Below are 21365 nucleotides of genomic sequence, written 5' to 3' on the forward strand. Positions count from 1 at the left end.
AGTAAAATGAAGGACAGCTGACTGATCGAGTGATGTTTTGGTCTCCTCATATTGAAATGGCAAAAGCTGAGTAATTAGCTTCAAAAACTACTTCCCATAAGACTCTAAGAAAACATTCAAATTCCCTGAGAGGTCAGGTTCATAAAATGTTAAAAGTGTCTGCTAGTAGCCTTCCTTGTATTTCAGCAAATTTCATGGATTTTTAAAGCAAATCTCAAATATATTTAAAAATTGTTTTATTATTTAAAATTTTCACACATATGTAAAAACAGAGAAGATTGTAAAGAACACCCTTGTATTGATCATGCAGATTCAGTAATTGTTGAGGTTTTGAAATATTCACAACATTATTTTTTTGGCAGAAGGGTGTTAACGAAAACTCTACACCATCATTTCACCCTTCATATGTTAATATGTAGTTCTAAAAAATATCAATATTACCTCACATTAACCACAATGCCATTATCACATCAAACAAAATTAACAGTGATTCCTTGGTGTCATCTTTATCCAGTCCATATTCAAATTTCCCAGTTCTCTCGAAAATACTTTTTACGGCCGATTTGTCCTAGTGCACTTCCAACTATGCCCTTTGGTGTTCTTAAACTAGATGGGTCTCTCTTGCTCTGTCCCTTCCTTTTGCCCCCTTCTCCATGCCAGGATTTCAGATCAGTTGTCCTGTAATATGTCCCATGGTCTGGATTTACCTGTTTACACTTGTATCCATCCCCTGTATTTCCTGAAAATTGGAGGTATGCAGACAGGCCTGAAGAGATTCAGGTTGACATCACAGCGGGAGGCCTTCAGTGTCCCTCTACTGTCAGCCCTGTGCTGCAACAAATCAGAGGGATCCCATTCTGATGCCTCCAGTGTAAAGTCCTCCTTCTATGATCTTTACTGAACCAATTAATTAATTGTATAAAGAGTGCTTTTCTATTTTTGTTATTTTTCCTATAATTTTTGGCTGGAATTTTTAAAGACTTGGTTTCCTTATAGAGTATAGTTATTTGGTTTCTCTGAAATATAGGCAGGACAGATGTTCACTTTTTGCATTTGGTTGCCAGTTCTCAGAGTCAGGAGTTGGTTGCTTCGTTCCCCTGTTAGTGATCAATTTTTTTTTTTTTTTTTTTGCTCTCTCTCTCTCTCTATTTTTAAAACACCATTTGTTAACTCCTGTGTTTCTATATGTTTATTGTAACTCAACTAATTGTACTTGTTATTTTTTTCATGCTTTAATCCAGTCATGTGTAGTCATTATTTTTTGAGCCAAAGAGTCCTTTCAAGTTGATTCTTGTGTCCTTTGACGCTACCCTATTAGGGCAGTGATGTATTTTTAAAAGAAGTTAAGCCTTACTCAGTCATTTTGGTGGCATCCCATTTTCCCCTAGATCTTTCCCTTTATTTTAAATTTAAGAAGTTTAATAATCACCCATTCTTTTATGAAACGTTTTAATGTAATGTTAATGAACGGAAAGTAAACATTAATGACAAAGACAATGTTACAGATAAGTGAATAGAGTCAGCTTTTGAATAACTGGGACAATTGGCCTTCCACTGAGAAAAATAAAATTAAATTAAATCACTACGTCACCTCAGTTCACAAGCTGAAAGTCCAAAACAAGTCTTTCCTACTTTTAGAAGAAAATCAAGATATCTGACTAAGGAGAGATCTCTTAAAGACACGAGCAAAAAAAGCATCCACTGGAAAAGAAGAATCAATAAATTTCACACATTAAAATTGAAAACTGCAGTAAGATAAACCCCATAAACAAAGTAAAAAGAGACAAGACTGACACATAAATGATAAAAGATCTATATTCAGTATATTATTGTCTATAAGGTTATTTGTCTTTTTTATTTGAGGTCATTTTTAGACTCACTGAGCCAAAAAATATGAACAGATGAGACATAAAAGAGGAAACTCAGATAACCGACAAAAGTATGAAAAGAAATTCAGTTTCATTAACAACTGTGAATGTGTGCATTACAATTGCTGACTTGGGGTTGAAATTTCCTCAGAGGAAATTCAAGAACTTCTTTTACCCTTTGGATTTATGCAGGAAATATACACACATCGCATTAAATAATATATGCTAGTGTTTTATCATTGTCTCTATGAAGTACTTTTTAACGGATCATTTTTGAGGGTATGCAGTTTTTTGTGTTTATTAGGAAACCTAACTACCCTTTTCCCTTTAGAATAAAATGTTATTTTTTTAACATATCTAAACTCAAAAAGATATTTTCCATTCATCCAGAATTCAAATTCCCAGTGAATATTCGAAGCATATCCTCTCTCATCTCCTCCAGTCTTTTCTTTCTCTCATCATGTCCCTTGACCGAGGCTTCTGCCTTCTGAAGGCCTCCAAAAATCGAACTCTTTGACCCCCTCTTCTGTAACCCCTCTTTATAATAAAATCTCTGGTTCTCTGGGTCATGGCAAAGCTCTTAATTAAATTTTCAAAATCTACTGGATACATTCCTAAATCTATGCGGGTTTCACAGCTACTCTACCATGTCATTACATTTCGAAAACTCTGTTGTGAAAAACTGTTTGTTCCCTGGAGGAGCTGAAACAAGTAATAACCTTATGCCAGTATCCATCTCTGAATTCAGAATGACCTCGAACTGGATTAAAATGAATATATTCAGCAAGTAAGCAAGTACAGAGTTACGGTTTTCTTTCCCTCCCCCGCTGCAGGTATTTCGCAGAAAGGGATGCCACAGCAGCTCAGCAGGTCCTGTCTGACTCTCTTCATCCCAAATGCAGGTAATTGTTGAAAGTAAAAGATGGATTCGGTTTTATGGGTTAGATCAAATGAACTTCATCTCCTACATGCATCTGTTGATGAGATTCTCAGGAGAGTGGGACTCAAAGCTTTTTCAAACAAGCCCTCATAATAAATGCTGAGATGGAGGGTTAAAACTTCAGGTACTCATTCCAAGATTTAGGATATCAAGTGGCACCATTCAGGTGAGATGCGCATTTTTATTTTATTTTATTCAGGTGAGATATGTATTTATAGTTAAAGGGACTGATAGTGTCACTAGTGTCCAGGAAGACTGAGGAGGTGGGCATGGAGGAAGGGCAGGGTCTGGGGGAAAAGAGTCCAGAGACAAGATGACGGGGGAACAGAAGGAAGAATGGAAGTTAAGAAGTCAGGGACCAAGTGAGAACATCCGGAATTGCTGAGGCTTTTTTCTTTCTTTCTTTCTTGTAAAATTCTAGATGCCAAATTATTCACATTTTCATTTGCTTTTCTACTTTTTTTTTCTTTGATTACATGAAGGGATATCACTAAAGAAGAAATAAGGTATTTTTTCTTTGTTTTTGTGTTTTATTGCTTTTATTTTGTTTTAGAATAAGTATGGGTAAGAATTTTTTTAAGGAACTCTGAATTTATGTGTTTCAAAAAGCCAACATTTTCAAACTTTTAATCTAATATAGTTAATTATAGCTGGGCTATGTTTTAACGAACTGAAAACCAGATGCGACTGACCACTTGGAAAATGTCAAACGGTCTTTCTACAGCCATGACGAAATCTGGTTGGAGAAACATTTTGAACACTCACCTAAAGGCTGAACCCCTCACCACACCTGTTCTGACTCCATTTACCCCAGAGAAGGGCATTTTATTTGGGAATTTTGTTGCACAGAACAACTTTACTCTCTATTAATATATCTAATTTAATTATTATAAATGGTAGTTTTGTGTGTGTGTGTGTGTTAGTCACTCTTCTTAGAAGGAGTTCCATTATTTTGCAATCATAGTTTTATATCGCTTTTTTTTCTCCTCAGCATGATGGTAGATTAGTTGTTAGTATTCATGTTGGCTAAGTAAATCCAAAATTTTATCAAAACCTTCTTAAAATTCAGGGATAGGTTGAGTTGGGCTTTTTTTTCCCCCCTCCACCTTACTATTTTATTCATTCTAGCTTCATTTGGCTAAGATTCATTAAGTCATATTACACTTCCCGAATTTACATTTGTAATATTTTATAAGATTAAAAATTCATTCCTTTAAGAAAAACACTACAATTGTTTAGCTTTTTCTTGTTATATGGTTAAAATCAAGCTATTTTATTTTTTAAACTACATCTTCTGAATTGCATATTTGTGTAATGTAGAGACTCTAAACTCCCTCCAGTTAAAATTGGCTAGGGAGTCTGTCCATGCTCTCAGGTGGCATTTCCTGGAGGAATATCAGTCAGAAGACACGAGTCCTCCACGGTCCTTGGAAAGTGACAATAAGCTCACAATATTTCTGATTAACCATTGGAGGGGCACTAACTTTGTCTATGAGTCTTTCTTAAAGAAAAGCTTGGCCGGGCGCGGTGGTTCACGCCTGTAATCCCAGCACTTTGGGAGGCCAAGGCAGGCAGATCACGAGGTCAGGAGATCGAGACCATCCTGGCTAACACGGTGAAACCCCTGTCTCTACCAAAAATACAAAAATTAGCTGGTCGTGGTGGTGGGCGCCTGTAGTCCCAGCTACTCGATGGCATGAACCTGGGAGGCGGAGCTTGCAGTGAGCCGAGATCGCACCACTGCACTCCAGCCTGGGCGACACAGCGAGACTCCTTCTCAAAAAAAAAAAAAAGAAAAAGAAAAAAAAGCTTTATAGTTGTATCTCCTGTGTCAGCCATCGAAGAGAAAGCATTTGAGGTTTGGGGTGACTACTCTTACCTAAAAAGAGACTAGCATTTGTGTGTGCATGCATATATGTGTAGTCACGTATATAAAATTACCATGCTTTATCCCTCAAACTACAATAAAATTGAATCAATAAAGTTCAAAAGTCAGTGCGTACTAAGGAAAGCTCTTTCCTGTCTATCCTTTAGCAAGCATGACACATTACTGCTTTTGTAAACATCCATTGGTTGAGTATTAAAGTTACTTGAGGGATAAAAGCGGATTCAAGTTTAAGAGGAAAATTTTGACTGTTAGTTTGTGTGTGTGTTTGTTTTTTCCCTACGAGGGGAATGCAATCTGTTTGGGTCAGGATATGCTGTAAGTATCAGATAAGTAGAGATCACTTGGCCTCTTCTTTTATTTCCAATGCAGATAGATATATGATTTAATAAATATGGAGATACTGTGTCATTATAAAGCCTTGCTGAAGAGAAAATAGGTGCTTATAAATTCTTATATATAAAATTTCTTAAATTGCACACATACCTTATTTTAGTTTGGATATGAATCTTTAAGGTAAAAAAAATCTCCTGATCTCCTGATTCCTCTTCAGCTGTTTGGTTTGTTAGCCAGAAGTTACACTTTAGAAACAGGTGGCACATTTTAACATGAATTAAAAGCAGTTATTTTGAATTATAACCATTTATAGAATAGAAAATACACATAGTTAAATATCAATTCTGTGTAATGTTTTTGTAGTTGTGCGTTGTGTGTATTATATGAGCGTCTTGTAATCAAATCTTTGCTGTGTGTTCTGGAGAACTCTCCTTTCTTCTAGTTAGATAGAGAGAAATTAAATATTCATAATAACTAGTTTTTACACTGTATTGAGTTCAAATGCCAACTACGGTTTATACAATTTATACAAACTTTATATAGAAGAATTTATAAGCACCCCTTTTCTCTTCAACAAAGCTTTATAAATAAACGGTGCCTCCTTATTTGTTAAATTACATATCTATCTGCATTGGAAATATAAGAAAAGGCTAAATGACCTTAGTGTAAAATACTGAATGAAGGTTACATCAGTCACAGGGAAGAATGGAATATGAGTCCTGCCTCCTCCTGTTGGCTGTACGGAAGGGCATGGGAGTGGGGCAGACGCACACAGAGTAATAGAATGTAGGGCACAGTAAGCCGAGATTGCACCACCACACTCCAGCCTGGATGACAGAGCGAGGCCAAGAAAGAGAGAGCGAGAGAGAGAGAGAGAGAGAGAGAGAGAGAGAGAGCAAGCAAGCATTTTCAGAATGCTTCTATGATAGAAATCTTTTTTCAAACAGTCTTATTCAGAAGCTTAAATTACAAAAACAGATGAAAATGGAGCTGCTGTGGCTTACTGACTTAGCCAGAAGAAACACCATAGCACTTACTGGAACAGAATTTTTAAAACCTGTGAATGCTCCCTCCCCCCTCCCTCCCTCCCTCTCTCTCTCCCTCCCTCTCTCTCTCCCTCCCTTGCTTCCTTCTTTTCTTCCTTCCTTGCTTCCTCCCTCCCTCCCTCTGTCTCTCCTTCCTCTCCTCCTTTCCTTACCTTCCTTACTTCCCTCCCTGCTTCTTTTCTTCTTTTCTTTCTTTTACTAACTCAATCATTTATTTATCAATGAACATTTATTTGGCATCTACCATGTATCAGGCATCACAAATAAGACTGAATAGGATAAACACCACTAGGTAAAACCAAACAAAATGCAGTGGGGAATCATGAGAGAGTGAGATGACATCTCGTTACCTCACTAAATGTTTCAGGAAGGAGGGGTTTGATCATTAATGATAGTGCAAAAGAATATCTTAATGTTTGGCCTTGAGGGCTGTCTCCCATGGCTGTACTAAAGTGAATAGGAGGTAAATAGCATGGCCTTAAATAATTCCATTTCTGAGCTCCACATAAATTGTATTGTGGCTTTTTAAATTGATAATATTTAAATTGACAAGTGTTGGATAACTGAGCTACAGACATCTCTGCATATAGTTAACAGTTTTAACATAAGCATTAAAAGAGAACAAGTACCAATTAGAGATTAAATCTGATTTACTTACTTATTCATTCATCCGTTCAGCAAATTCAGCAAAGCAGAATGGGAGAAGAAAAGGATGGATAAGGCAATTGGGTGAGTATGGGATCTCACATGGAAAGATGGTCCATCTGAACCAGAACCAGAACTAGAGTATCATGAAAGACAAGAGTGAAACTCTACTTGTTCTGATAGAAATATACAATCTAGTTGAAATATTTAAAGCACCCTTTTATATGTTTGTGGATTCATCTGTATGGTTATATGATATTACTTTGCCTATGAACAACTGACAAGGTAGAAAGTTGTAATTACAAGGAAATGATTTTCAGAAATCACTTAGAATTGTGTTTGGTAGTTTGCTTTTAAGGATTTCGTCAAATATTGGGCTATTTGATAAAAATTTACTTTAGTTTTTTTATAATGCCCCATATTATCCAAAAATATTTCTGAACAGAGAATTTTTTCTGTGCTGGATTTATATTAGCAGAGAAGATTTAAGAACTCGGGTTCCATTATTTTTGGTAAACATGTAAATAAGGAACTAGAAAATACACACTGTGTTAAGATACTTATTTAAATTTTTCTCATCTTAAAAGTAATATACAATTTATTATAGAAAAGTAAACAAAAAATCACCCCAATCTTGTTACTTTTGTGGCATTTTATTTTAGTTTTTTTCCTTGCACATCCGTGTGCATTTATATAATAAAATGGCTTGCTCTATCCGTAATGTTTTATATCCTGCTTAAATCATCTTTAAGAAGATAATTTTAATCAACTGTAATATATGAGATTACCATAATTTATTTTGCTATCTGTCTTCTTTAGGAATTTGAATAGTTTCCATGTCGTTTCCATTATTTAAAATGCTATAATGAAATATATATATAAAGCTTTGTCCACTTCGGATTTTTTTTCTGTCATATATTTGGAAATGGAAAGGTCAAAGTATATGAACTACCAATTCTCTTGATATACATTACTGAAATTTTCTGCTTAATTACAAAAGTCAAGGTTTTGATAGGGTAGAGATGGAAGCAGATGACCTGCTACTCTGATAATTTAATAGTAAGTTAAATATCAGATTATCAGTTACTGAAATGCTTTTATTTTTTTTTTGTCAAGTGAAAGCATGTTTACTAAGAAAGTAAAGGAATAAAAGAAAAGAATGGCTACTCCGTGGTAGAGCAGCCCCAAGGGCTGCTGGTTGGCTATTTTTATGGTTATTTCTTGATTATTTGCTGAACAAGGGGTAGATTATTCATGAGTTTTCTGGGAAAGGGGTGGGCAATTCCCAGAACTGAGGGTTCTTCCCCTTTTAGACCATAGGGTAACTTCCTGACATTACCATGGCATTTGTACACTGTCATGGCACTGGTAGTAGTGTCTTTTAGCATGCTAATGGGAAATGCTTATTTCTTATATGTGACACACAATTGGTTTTATGGTTTATACTTTATAGGTATTCATTTGCAATTGTGGGCATCAATATAACTGACCTGGCATATAATCTACTGATCAGCGGAGCTCTAAAAACCCATTTCTACAATATCGCCCCAGAAGCTCCAACATTGTCTCACTTTCAGCAAACATTCTGTAAGTATCCTGTTGTTTAATTGTCAATACAGGTTTCTATGCTGGGCGAGGTGGCTCGCCCCTGTAATCCCAGCACTTTGGGAGGCCAAGGCAGGTGAATTGCCTGAGCTCAGGAGTTCAAGACCAGCCTGGCCAACATGGTGAAACCCCATCTGTACTAAAAATAAAAAAACTAGCCAGGCATGGTGATGCGCACCTGTAATCCCAGCTACTTGGGAGGCTGAGGGAGGATAATTACTTGAACCCAGGAGGTAGAGGTTGTAGTGAACCGAGATCATGCCACTGCACTCCATCCTGGATAACAGAGTGAGACTCCATCTCAAAAAATATAAATCATATATATATATAGGTTTCTAGAGAACACTCCCGACAAGGATCGAAGCTGAGAGATCTTTGTGATTTGGCTGCTTTGGAGCCTTTGAACTTCCTCTTTTGGTTCTGATTTTTTTGTTTTCTCATTCAAAAATCTACACTTACATTTTCAGGCATGGTAAATTCTTCTCTTTCCTGGCTCTTGCCTAATCTCCAGTGTATCCCCTTCTGGTCTGACTTAAAGACGTCATGGGTGTTTCTCTCCCTCTGATCTTCATGGCATAGCACTCAAGAGTACAGGTTCTGAAGACAGCCTGAGCTAATTCTCAGATCTATGTTTTAGCAAAAGTGAAATCTCCAAGAAGGATGAGAAGATAAAGTCAAAACTCTCCTAGAAAGTAGAGCAAAAAGACATAGATGAAAAATAGAACATAAAAAAGGTTGTCAAATTAATGGATCATTCTATGAGGTCTTATAGCTGAATCATAGAAGTGCCAGAAAAATAGTGGTGAAAACTAAGGAAGGGGAATCAAATAAAGAAAGAAAGAAAAATTTTCGGAACTGAAGTGTGAGTTTTCATACTTAAAGAAATAAGTACCTACACAATAGATTAATGTAGACCCACACCAAGGACCTAATCATTGTGAAATTTAATGACATTGGAAAGAGATGACCCCGAAAACTTCCAGAGCTATCACATAATGAATTGGGAATCAAGATGACATCGGACTTCTCAACACAACATTGTATTCTAAAACATAGAATATTGTCTTCAAAAGTTAAGAGAGACTGGGCGCCGCACATCACACCTGTAATCCCAGCAGTTTGGGAGGCTGAGGCGGGAGGATTGCTTGAGCCCAGGAGTTTGAGACCAGCCCAGGCAACATAGCGAGACCCTGTCTCTACAAAAAAATTAAAAATTAGCCAGCTGTAATCCCAGCCACTCAAGAGGCTGAGGTGAGAAGATTGTTTGAGCCCAAGGAGGTCAAGGCTGCTGTGAGCTGTGATTGCACCACTGCACTCCAGCCTGGGTGACAGAGCAAGACCCCATCTCAATCAATAAGTCAATCAAAGTTAACAGAATATTTTTTAAAACTAAGGGAATATGATTTCTAGTTTAGAATTTTACACCCAGTATAACTTACTACCTTACCAATCAAATATGGGAATAGAATAAAAACAGTTTCTTAATGCAAGGTCTTAAGCATTTTACTTCCCTGTACCTTTATCGGGAAGCTTATTTCCACAAAATAAGAGAGTAATCCTAAAGGAATAAATGGGGTCTGGAAAATAGGAAATCTATCCCAGGAGAGCAGTGAAGGGAAAGCCCAAGATATCTGTGCAATTGGCTGCAAATAATAAATCTAGATTCTAGAAGGTCAGAAGGCTGTGGGAGAGACTCTTTGAAGAACCTGAAATTGACAGAATATTACCATGTTTGAACGCACTGCGAGGACATTGGCATATTTAGGAGACAGTTTAGGCTTAAATTAAGGGGGAAGCCAGGCAAATAAACAAAGAAGGCAGTTATTAATACAAAGTAAAGAAAAGGGTGAGAAAATAAGTGACTATGTGGCTGGGGTGAGTGAGTGGGAGCTAAATCTTTATCTTCTATAAAGAAAAAATTTTTTTTTAAATCAAGTAATGGAAAGCATGTTGATTAGAGCTATGAAGATCGATAACCAAAATAATCAGCTAAAAGAATTGAAATGTTGCTTTAGGAAAGCAGGAATTAGGGCAGGAGACTGCTTTTTCTTTTTCTTTTTGGGGTTTTTTGTTTGTTTTTGTAACAAGACTTGTTAAACTATTTGACTCTGAACAATGTGCATGTATAACTTAGATAAGAATGAAAAGTAAATTATAAAACACGTATACTTTACAACTTGTTAATGGAAAATATAAGTCCCTTACATGCATTATCACAGCTCCTGCTTTGATAATTGGATGATTATATTCACTCCTATAAAAATTCTGAGCATCTCCAACAAATATGATTGAGATTTTACTATGGACTAGGTTCTATGCTGAGGAAGACAGGCATTTAAACAAATACTTAAAATGTAGTGGGTCCAGCATTATCTTCAGGGAAACAAAAAAGCCTTTAAAAAAAATAAATGTAGTGGGAGGAATTTAGTGATTGAGGAAGTAAAGACACTGCTTCTAAAAACTGGAAGTCGCTGACGCAGTGGCTCACACCTGTAATCCCAGTATTTTGGGAGGCCAAGGAGGACAGATCATTTGAGGTCAGGAGTTCAAGAGCAGCCTGATCAACAGGGTGAAACCCCGTCTCTATGAAAAAATAGAAAAATTAGCCAGGTGTGATGGCACACGCCTGTAATCCCAGCTACTCGGGAGGCTGAGGCACAAGAATCTCTTGAAACCAGGAGGTGGAGGTTGAAGTGAGCCAAGATTGCACCACTGTACTCCAGCCGGGGCGACAGAGTGAGACTCCATCAAATAAATAAATAAATATATATATAAATAAATATTGAAAAAGTCTGTGGCTGCCTTAACTCACTCAGCCTGGAAGTCAGGGAAGTTTCTGCAAAGCAAATGCCACTTTTGAAGAGACCCGAAGGATGAGTGGCAGGAAATAAGGCAATGGTGGCTGAGTGGTCCAGTGAAGACCAAAAGCAAAAGAGTATGTGGATTTAAGAAGTAGAGCCTAGGGTTTGCCGGTGACTAGAGATGGCACTGGAAGCCTAAGAGCAGGATGAAGGGCAGTCCTGAAGAGCTTAGTAAGCCTCATCAAAGTGCATCAACATGCAGATAAAGAAAGCCTCTTTCCATGTTTCCCTGGCCCCTTATACTTGCCCTATTCTATATTTACCATGCTCATTAGGGAAGTCAGGGAAGTAGTTCTGAGGGAAGGTAGAGTGAGTTTCGTTTTAGGCATACTGAGGGTGAGCTGCTCTTGGGAAATCCATGTGGAGCTGCAGAGTGGGCGTTCTCATAATACAGGGCTCTGGAGTGCTGAAGGATTAGAAAGGCTCAAGCTACAGATTTGTGATTTGTGAGCACCTGGGAGAATATCAGAGCCACACAGTGGGGGAGCATTCCCAGGAAAGAGTCAAAGTTAGAATCGTAAAGAATTGGCATTTAAGGGCAGGTTTCACTGCTGTATCCTCAGCACAAATCCTGGTACAGGGTAGAGGTACGTAGTAACTAGTGGGTGGGTGGGTGGGTGGATGGATGGATGGATGCATAGATGGATGGAAGGCTAAAATATTGGCTGATGTTTTTTGCAGGAGAAAGGAGGGTCTAGTTTCTGTGGGAAATTTTAGCCTAGGCCAAGCACGGTGGCTCACACCTGTAATCCCAGCACTTTGGGAGGCTAAGGCAGGAGGATCACTTGAGCCCAGGAGTTTGAGACCAACCTGGGTAACATGGTGAAACCCCATCTCTACAAAAGAAAAACAGTATTAGTCTTGGCCTGGATTGATATGCTTCCATGAGAATCCTAGCCCAGATGAGCAAGTATGCAATAGGATTACATATTTCCTTAGGCCCTCATCAGGTTTTAGAAGCAGCAGCAACCCCCCTATGGATTGTGGTGTATGTAGGCAAAGGGACTGAGGCCTCTCTAAGGGAAACAAACTGTGCCCTAGATTCACTGTTCCTCAATCAGACATGATCAGTTCTACATGTCTCCTCTGTAATATTCTTGCAATTACCTGTGTCCTTGCATATGTCTCTGCTCTCTACTAACTGAATGCAGTGAAGCAAAACCAAGACATTCAAGCAGCAACAAATGTGCTGCAGGCTGGAATCAGAGAGCCAAATTAATATTCAAAACAAGTATTCCATCTAGGCAGAAAAATGTAAGAATATAATAGCTCCATCCTTCTGACTTTACAGTATTATTCGGTGAACACTGAGCTGCCAAGGCACTATGCTACAAAAATTGCATTCAGTCTGAAGTTCCACTGAACACACAGCCCCATTGAAATGGAGTGAGGTTAGGTGTAATCAGCAGAAGGGAAAGTATGAAGGCCAGAAGAGGAAGAGGAAACTACTTTTTCTTTGGCCTCCAAAAGAAGGGACTATTCCATAGGAATAAGAACCAGAGGAACAGAATGCACTGGAAAAGGCAGCCTATTGCCGTGGTGAAAAGTCAGCTGGTTTCAGGCCCTGGTTTCCAGCTTCCAGCTGTACCTGTTATTGTAGACCATTGGAGGAGCTCATCTAGGCCCAGTGTCTGCATCTGAAAGATGGAGATGTCATATCTGTGTCACCTACTCCACAAAGCTGTTGTAAGAATGCAATGAGATGGTGGAAAAATAGCCTGGCCTTTGTTTTCTCCCTCTCCTTTCCATGCCACTTTGTTAGCTTCCATAGTGAACAAATCAGCAGCTGCTACTGTACTCCTGTTTGCCTCTCTCCAACAAACCCAGCATTAGGGACCACAGGAAGTCTGCCTTTTTCTTCATCCGCAATACCTAGTACTGTGTCTGTTTCATATTTGTTCATCGGCAGATGAGTTAACTGACAGATCAGACCAAATGCATTTTTGAACACTGTGATTTGTATAAGTGAGTGGAGTTTTATGATTATGATACGCACCTTGGAAGCCAGACCACCATTTCTGCATTCTGATTAAGATCATGTTACACCGTCTCTAATTATTTTCCTGATGGGACAGAGAAAGAGAGTCCCAGGGAATCAGTCTTCAATCTTCAGAGGAAGAATCCTGAGCATGGTGTGAGATTAGGAGCTACCCACTCCTCTACCTTTACCCAAGCCCTTTACACCTTTCATGACGTTTTTCTATAATTGTGTGTAAGGTAGGAAAATGGGGAAACCAAATAAATCCACGTTCTTCTATAACTGTGCCACACTACCTCACCTTTAGAGTGAGTTGCCAATATTCCTGCACACTGTAGAAAAGACGATTTTTCATATTGCCTGTTTATCATTGTCAACAGGAGAAAAGATGCTGTCACTCATGAAATACTAATGAGATGCATTATCAATGATTTTAATTCATAGTATTGGAAACCTGACTCTACATACAAAATAGCTATGTTTATTTGAGCTCAGAGACCAGTCAGGAAAATTTATGTATGCATTTTATATAAGGAAAGAAGAAATTATAAATTATCATAGATTTATTTTAGAACCATAAAAATTATATTTAGAAGGAAGCCAAGGAAACTTTCTTTTTAGAAAGAGAATCTTCTCGACCACAGGTTCTCAACTTTAGTGACACGAGTTTCATCTTATTGAATTACAAGTCTGGTTAAATCTAGGAGGATCTGCATTTTTAACAATTACCCCAGATCATTCGTGGAGTATTTTAGGAGTTTGCCCAGTCACTGAAATGGACAGGTGATTGAATTCTTTTGGTTGGTTGAAGAAGATATTGAGATCAGAGGAAACAAGTTTCTGTTGATGTGCGCTAAAACAACCAGACGACAAACAGGCTCCAAATCATGGCATATGAGAAATAGTGAGGAGAAGCAGGGAAAGAGAAAAGCTCGACGCATAAAGCACAAGTCAAACACTTGAGTTGGAGAAGGATTGAAGTTGTTCTGTGAAATACAGGGCAACAGATTTAGGCCCAGAATGAGGAAGAACCTTTATTTGTTTGTTTTTTAGAGACAGAGTCTCTCTCTCTTGCTTAGGCTGGCGTGCAGTGGCACCATCCTAGCTCACTGCAGCCTCAAACTCCTGGGCTCAAGTGATCCTCCCACCTCAGCCTCCTGAGTAGCTGAGACTACAGGTGCAAACCACCATAGCCAGCTTATTCTAAAAAACTTTTTGTGGCCAGGCGCAGTGGCTTACACCTGTAATCCCACCATTTTGGGAGGCCGAGGTGGGCGGATCACCTGAGGTTGGGAGTTCGAGACCAGCCTGACCAACATGGAGAAACCCAGTCTCTACTAAAAATACAAAATTATTCAGGCGTGGTGGCGCATGCCTGTAATTCCATCTACTCGGGAGGCTGAGGCAGGAGAATCACTTGAACCCAGGAGGCAGAGATTGTGGCGAGCCAAGATCGTGCCATTGCACTCCAGCCTGGGCAACAAGAGCGAAACTCTGTCTCAAAAAAAGAAAAAAAATAAATAAAAACTTTTTGTAAGCCAGGTGTGGTGGCTCACACCTGTAATCCCAGCACTTTGGGTGGCCAAGGCAGGTGGATCACTTGGGGTTAGAAGTTCAAGACCAACCTGGCCTGGCCAACGTGGTGAAACCCCATCTCTACCAAAAATACAAAAATGAGCCAGGCATGGTGGCACACGCCTGTAGTCCCAGCTACTTAGGAGGCTAAGGCATGAGAATTGCTTGAACTTGGGAGGTGGAGGTTGCAGTAAGCTGAGATTCGCCATGTACTCCAGCCTGGGCAATAGAGCAAAACCCTGTCTCAAAAAAAATATTTTTTGTAGAAATGGGGTCTTCCTGTGTTGCCCAGGCTGGCCTCAAACCCCTGGCCTCAAGTGATCCTCCTGACTTGGCTTTCTAAAGTGTTGGGATTACAGGTGTGAGCCACAGTGCTTGGCAAGAAAGAAGCTTTTAAGAATCAGGTTCCTCATCCAAGGAACAAATAGTGTTGTCACCAGAGAAGTTCAAGCCTGAATGCTGCCTCTGGGAATCTAAGCATCAGATGAAGAGAGACAGAGGAGGTGGCTTCTGGGGCGACTGATCCTTCTGATTTGGGCCTTTTCTGATGTGGTCAGGTTCCCGTGACAGTGATAGTGGAGCCCTGGCTTGTGTAGCCTCAAGGCCAGTAGAGTGATGTGTTGGTGTGTGCCCTCATCGGAAATGTTGAAAACAGTCAGTTCTAGTGTATGAAGGGCCCAAAGGCAGGCTAGTCCTAAAAGAAATGGTCTAAGCCAGGCACAGTGGCATGTGCCTGTAGTCCCAGCTATTTGGGCGGCTGAGGCAGCAGGATCACATGAGGCCAGGAGTTCAAGGACAGCCTGAGCAACATCGCATGATCTTGCCTCTAAAAAAATATAATAAACTTAAAAAAAAAAAAAAGAAATGGAACAGTCAACCCAACTCTCCTCCTATGTTTACAGACAGACCACAAGTATAAGCATACTTAACAATGTAATAAACAAGTATAAGCATACTTAACAATGTAATGAACAAGTATAAGCATACTTAACAATGTAATAAACAAGTATAAGCATACTTAACAGTGTAATGAGACAAGTAGCCAGTGGGAAGGGTCTGTGGAAGTGGACCAGCAGCCGGCCATGTGTGTTGGGGGCAGTGAAGGTCACTCCTAATTTGGTATTAAAATAAAATATGAGTAAAGATTTTTAAAAATGTATGAAATTATGTTGAAGCATTTTTCCATACATAGCTAGTTACCAGAAAAACAAAAAGTATTGATTTTTTTTGTACTGTTAGTATTGAGTATATTTATTCCAAATTCTCTTCTCATCCTCCCCTTCCCCATTTTCATTTATGCATGCAGGTGGAAAAGCAAGGATTCAAACCAGGTTTCTGGCTCCAGAATCCTGTCTTCTATGTTCTACCTCCTTCTAATGTTAAGACAAAGAAAATTTTGTGTAATATTTGTTTTTCTTTTGTCTTCTTTTTCTTTTTCTTTTTTTGAGACAGGTATCACTCTGTCGCTGAGGCTGGAGTGCAGTGGCGCAATCACAGCTCACTGCAGCCTCGACCTCCTGAGCTCAGGTGATCCACCTCAGCCTCCCAAACAACTGGGACGACAGGCTTGCGCCACCATGCCTGGCTGGTTTTCTTTTTTTTAAACTAGGATTACTTCCTTAAGTACTTTTCTTTCTAATATATAGAGACACCTGAGCTTGTAGTAGTTTACTACCTACAAGTATCTAGCATTATAAAACAAAACAAAACACTATGCACATTTCTTGTTTTTTTTTTTTTTTTTTTTGAGATAGAGTCTCGCTCTGTCATCCAGGCTGGAGTGCAATGGCGCGATCTCGGCTCACTGCAAGCACCGCCTCCCAGGTTCACGTCATTCTCCTGCCTCAGCCTCCCAAGTAGCTGGGACTACAGGCGCCCACCACCAGGCCCGGCTAATTTTTTTGTATTTTTAGTAGAGACGGGGTTTCACTGTGCCAGGTCTCGATCTCCTGACCTCATGATCCACCTGCCTCTGCCTCCCAAAGTGCTGGGATTACAGGCGTGGGCCACCGCGCCCGGCCTATGCACATTTCAATACTAAATGTGGTAGATAAAAATAATTAAACAAATGTGGTAATGGGAGGGGGCATAATGGGGAACGAAGCACAATGAATAGGTTCTTATATCAAATACTTCACATTTATTCCCCAAATTGTTTCAATCCCGTTCACTCGTGGGTAGCGTTTTTGAGACACCAAAGGATTTGAATATGAAATTATTGCTTCAGAGCAAGGAAGTCTTATTAACAATTTCATGTGGTTTTATGACCAGGCTGTGTTGTTCAGGGTTGATTTACAATTTTTATTGTCTCATAATAGAGTGTCAGAATGCATTTGTTTGATTTGTTGGGGTAATTTAAAACTTTAGTTATATCAAATATCAAGAGAATAAAGGCTGAGTGGGGTGATTTGGAAAAATTGGACCGTTACGTTAATTTAATTAGGAGGAGAAGGATGAAGTAGTCACTGTCAGCCTTTCAGACAATGTTCCCGATGCGATTCATATTCAAGAGATGACAGAACTGATTTGTCTTCCTGCTTGGGAAGAATGAGAACGATTCCAGGGCCAATTGCAATAAGCTTGCAGATTGGTAGTCTTCAACTGCACTGATTTTAAAGAATAATCTTAAACAGTGGTATTTTCTAGATTTTGACATCTTCTTTGAGCTCCATGGTTGCTGTGGCTTGGTTCAGCATCTCCCTTAGCATTCAGAATGATTTTGAATGTAATTAAGAATTTTTTTTCTCCTGCATTTTTATCATTGTATTGTCTCCAACAGGCTATTTGATGCACGAATTTCATAAGTTTTGGATCGAAGAGGACCCCATGGACATAATGGAATTTAATCGTGTGAGGGAGAAATTCCGCAAGAGGATCATAAAACAGCTGCAGAACCCAGACATGGCGCTGTGCCCACATTTTGCTGCCTCGGAAGGTTTAATCAACATGTAGTTGCCCACGCCAGTTTTAATGGATACCCTGGAACACTGCCTCATTGTCTTGTTAGATCTCTGCTTAGGTTGCAGCTCACACATTGAATGCACACAGTGATTGTATGCATGCCTTTTGGTACAGTATTTTCATCTCTTGGTCATAATTCCGAGATCCCCAGAGACCACTGTTTCTGGAGTATCTGTCATCCAGTGACTGCTCATATTGTGGCATTATGCAGTGTTACATCTTGCCTTGACACCCAGGTATGGAGAGAGTTTTCTATTTTTTTAGACTTTTTTTCCTCTCCCTCATAGTTCAGCATTAAAGAATTGTATTTCTCTCGCTGTATTTTGTATGTAAGAGGTTTAGCCGAATCTTGTTCTGTGAAAGCCTTTTAATTTATTGATATGTTTCATGACTACTGCTGCTAGCTTTTCAAGCCAGGTTCATGCTTGGACCTCATTCTGATAAAGTATAAGACTTTAAAATAATACAAACAGGGCCGGGCGCAGTGGCTCCCACCCATAATCCCAGCACTTTGGGAAGCTGAGGCGGGCGGATCACAAGGTCAAGAGATCAAGACATCCTGGCCAACACGGTGAAACCCCGTCTCTACTAAAAATAACAAAAATTAGCTGGGTGCGGTGGCGGGTGCCTGTAATCCCAGCTACTCGGGAGGCTGAGGCAGGAGAATCGCTTGAACCCGGGAGGCGGAGGTTGCAGGGAGCCGAGATCATACCACCGCACTCCAACCTGGTGACAGAGCAAGACTCCATCTCAAAAATAAATTAAATAAATAAATAAATAAATAAAATAATACAGACAGACACATGATAAGCCAAACTGTTCCTGCAAACATAGCTACGCTTCATGAAAATGTAATGAGGCTTACAAGAAGTAACTTTAGGTAGGAGCTGTTTTTGTTTGAAGCACTGCAGAATTATATTGTAACTTCTCCTCACCCCAGTTGCAATTGTGTCATAGTCATCTGTATATCAAACTATTTTATTCCCATAACTCCACTGGCTTGGATGCCTAAGTGTATGATGCTTGAAGCCTCAGAAAAGAAATAAGCATATTTCAAAAACTGCAAAAGGTTTTTCACTGCCTGCCTCTTGCGGAACTGGGTTACACCCTGGCACTGTTCTGATCCAAGCATATTTGCTTGGGGAACTAAGTGCTGACTAGTTTGTTTTCTATGTCAAGAGGCAATATTAAAAAACAATTTGCAAGAAAATGTGTTTCAAGAGAGCAACCTAAGCTAAGTCACTCTGCAATATTTCTTGAAAATAACGACCTTGTCTTGTATCAGTGGAAGATGTAAATTGCTTAGAAAAGGAAAAGTCAAATCGTTCCAGAACTGCTAAAAATCATTTTAAAAACCGTGATTTAGTTTGGAATTATGATTGTAGTCTGTTGAATAGTATTTACCATGGCATTTCATACCCATGGTATTTTATACCTTCTGACTATCAATTTTAGTATTATTAGATGTTTGTGTAACCACTTGCTTATTTAAATGAATTTTGAGTACTGCCTAATTGTCAGTTATATGAATAAATTACATGTCATTCTACTGTAACGTATAGTGGATTTCATATTAATAGTCTCGTGCTCGTACAGCTTCTGAATATGCAAATGTGTGAGTGAATAGAATGTCAAAAACAGACAGCCTGGAGCTGACTATAAATCACTCCATCATTCAGAGTCAGCAGGTTCATAACTTCCTAGGAAACCTGGCCTGGCTGTTGCTAGATAAAGCAGAAACATTAACTACCCATTGTTTTCTTGTCCTTTCTCTCCCTTCTGGGATTGCATTATCCTTTCCCTTTCAGCCATGTACCAAGTGGCAGCATTTTGCATTGCCTTTCTTATGGCCCTGTGTCCCTTCTTAGAATGAGGAAGGAAAATAGTTGGTTAGCACATGGTGGATACCATGAGTAATGACAAGAATGTATATTCCTCTCCCGAGAACTTGTCAACCTAGTTCCTCAGGCCTGCCTGAGGAGCCCTGAATTTCCACCGTAGCTGCAGCTGCTGTCGATGAAGGTGTTATTCCACATGCAGTCCGGCCTTTGCCAGCCACATGTGCTCACTGTCTCTTTTTATCCACTGCGGTCCCATGTCACTGTCACGGCTTGACAGCATGTGGCACTTACACCAGCTTGCGTTTCTTCTGTTCAGATAGAGAGAGTTGATGCCAACAAAGCTAAGAGTTTCCCCTCTCGGCTCCTAGGATGCTTTCTTTCTATTGTATTTGAGCATGGCTGCCCAATCTTAGGATGAACAAGCTCTGACAGCTCCTTTGAGCTCTGAGTATTATTAGATTTCTCATTCACACCACTTTGTGGAAGATGCATTCCACCCAGTCACACAAAGTGAGGTGAGAAAAAGAAGAGGAGAGGTTTCAAAAGCATCAACAACCTGTGGAGTGTGTGTGTGTGTGTGTGTGTTTCCCTTGAGTATTTTCAGCTTATACTTATTCCATTGAATAAGGGTTGACCATATAAAATGTAAATTGTGCGGCAAGCGTCTTCCAAGTCTTCCAAAACACTACTTGCTACGATAAAAACACATTCCTGTTTGCACTAGAGGAAGAAAACCTTTCGAAGCACTGTTTCTGAAACTTGACTGTGACCTTCCTTCTCACAGTTCTTGTTATTGTACTGAAAAAAATTTTGCCTGGTAACATACCATCTTTTCCATATTTGAAAAGAGGCTTAAATATATACCAATCCCAAAAGACAGGGTAACCTTACAATGTATCTTCCAAAACAGAACACTGTTGAGAGAGAAAGAGGATGTCATTAATAGTTTCTTTAGAACAACAGAGTAAACTAGGACAATTTAAGAAAACTGAGATGTGGCCGGGCGCGGTGGCTCAAGCCTGTAATCCCAGCACTTTGGGAGGCCGAGACGGGTGGATCACGAGGTCAGGAGATCGAGACCATCCTGGCTAACACGGTGAAACCCCGTCTCTACTAAGAAATACAAAAAACTAGCCGGGCGAGGTGGCGGGCGCCTGTAGTCCCAGCTACTCGGGAGGCTGAGGCGGGAGAATGGCGTGAACCCGGGAGGCGGAGCTTGCAGTGAGCTGAGATCTGGCCACTGCACTCCAGCCTGGGCTACAGAGCGAGACTCCGTCTCAAAAAAAAAAAAAAAAAAAAAGAAAACTGAGATGTTAGGTGGCCAAGAGAGACCAAGAGACAGACGTAAGGATTGTCCACCCACAACGTAATTAATCAAATATAGCCCAATTTCTTTACTTTCAAGCCTCTGGCAGGAGAAGTACATCATAGAGATATAGACATTTTGATACGCAGGACACTACCCAAAATCTTAGAGACCCATCACAGGCATGGGCTTGGTTTGAGCTGAGAAATTCAGCTGCATAGATGGGGCCTAAGTTGGCAATGGGGACATAAAACCTGACAATCAAACTCCATGGCAACAAATTGTCTTGATCCATAAACATATGGTGCCAGATCCAAATTGAAGGGGAGTGAGGAGGGGACCAGAGTTGGTGGAATATGAGGATAGGAGATGGGAGATGATGGAGAGAAGAGGAAGGGGGCAGAGAAAAAGGAAAATATCAGCTAGGCCCATAGCCACTGAGCCTTCTGACACAGACTCTATTAAAGCAATGCCTCTAACTCTTCAAGGAGCTCAGAAATGGTAGCTGCTCTCATCTA

The 21365-nt window shown here is 39.7% G+C and overlaps 1 protein-coding gene across 5 annotated transcripts in view; it reads left to right on the forward strand.

The window, feature by feature from the left end:
* Positions 1–19255, forward strand: part of ELMOD1 (ELMO domain containing 1) — a 76248-nt gene extending 56993 nt beyond the window's left edge. For 4 of the 5 annotated variants that reach the window (XM_008020737.3, XM_008020735.3, XM_038005253.2 and 1 more), the window contains 5 exons: positions 2702–2770; positions 3291–3314; positions 6754–6804; positions 8174–8307; positions 17519–19255. In XM_008020737.3, coding sequence (XP_008018928.1) covers positions 2702–2770; positions 3291–3314; positions 6754–6804; positions 8174–8307; positions 17519–17691 — 451 coding nt within the window. In that variant the 3' untranslated portion in view covers positions 17692–19255. The remainder of the gene's footprint in view (positions 1–2701; positions 2771–3290; positions 3315–6753; positions 6805–8173; positions 8308–17518) is intronic. The other variant, XM_008020739.3, reaches the window with a different exon arrangement.
* The last annotated feature ends 2110 nt before the right edge of the window (positions 19256–21365 follow it).

Source organism: Chlorocebus sabaeus, chromosome 1 (assembly GCF_047675955.1).
Source record: "Chlorocebus sabaeus isolate Y175 chromosome 1, mChlSab1.0.hap1, whole genome shotgun sequence".
NCBI lineage: Eukaryota > Metazoa > Chordata > Mammalia > Primates > Cercopithecidae > Chlorocebus > Chlorocebus sabaeus.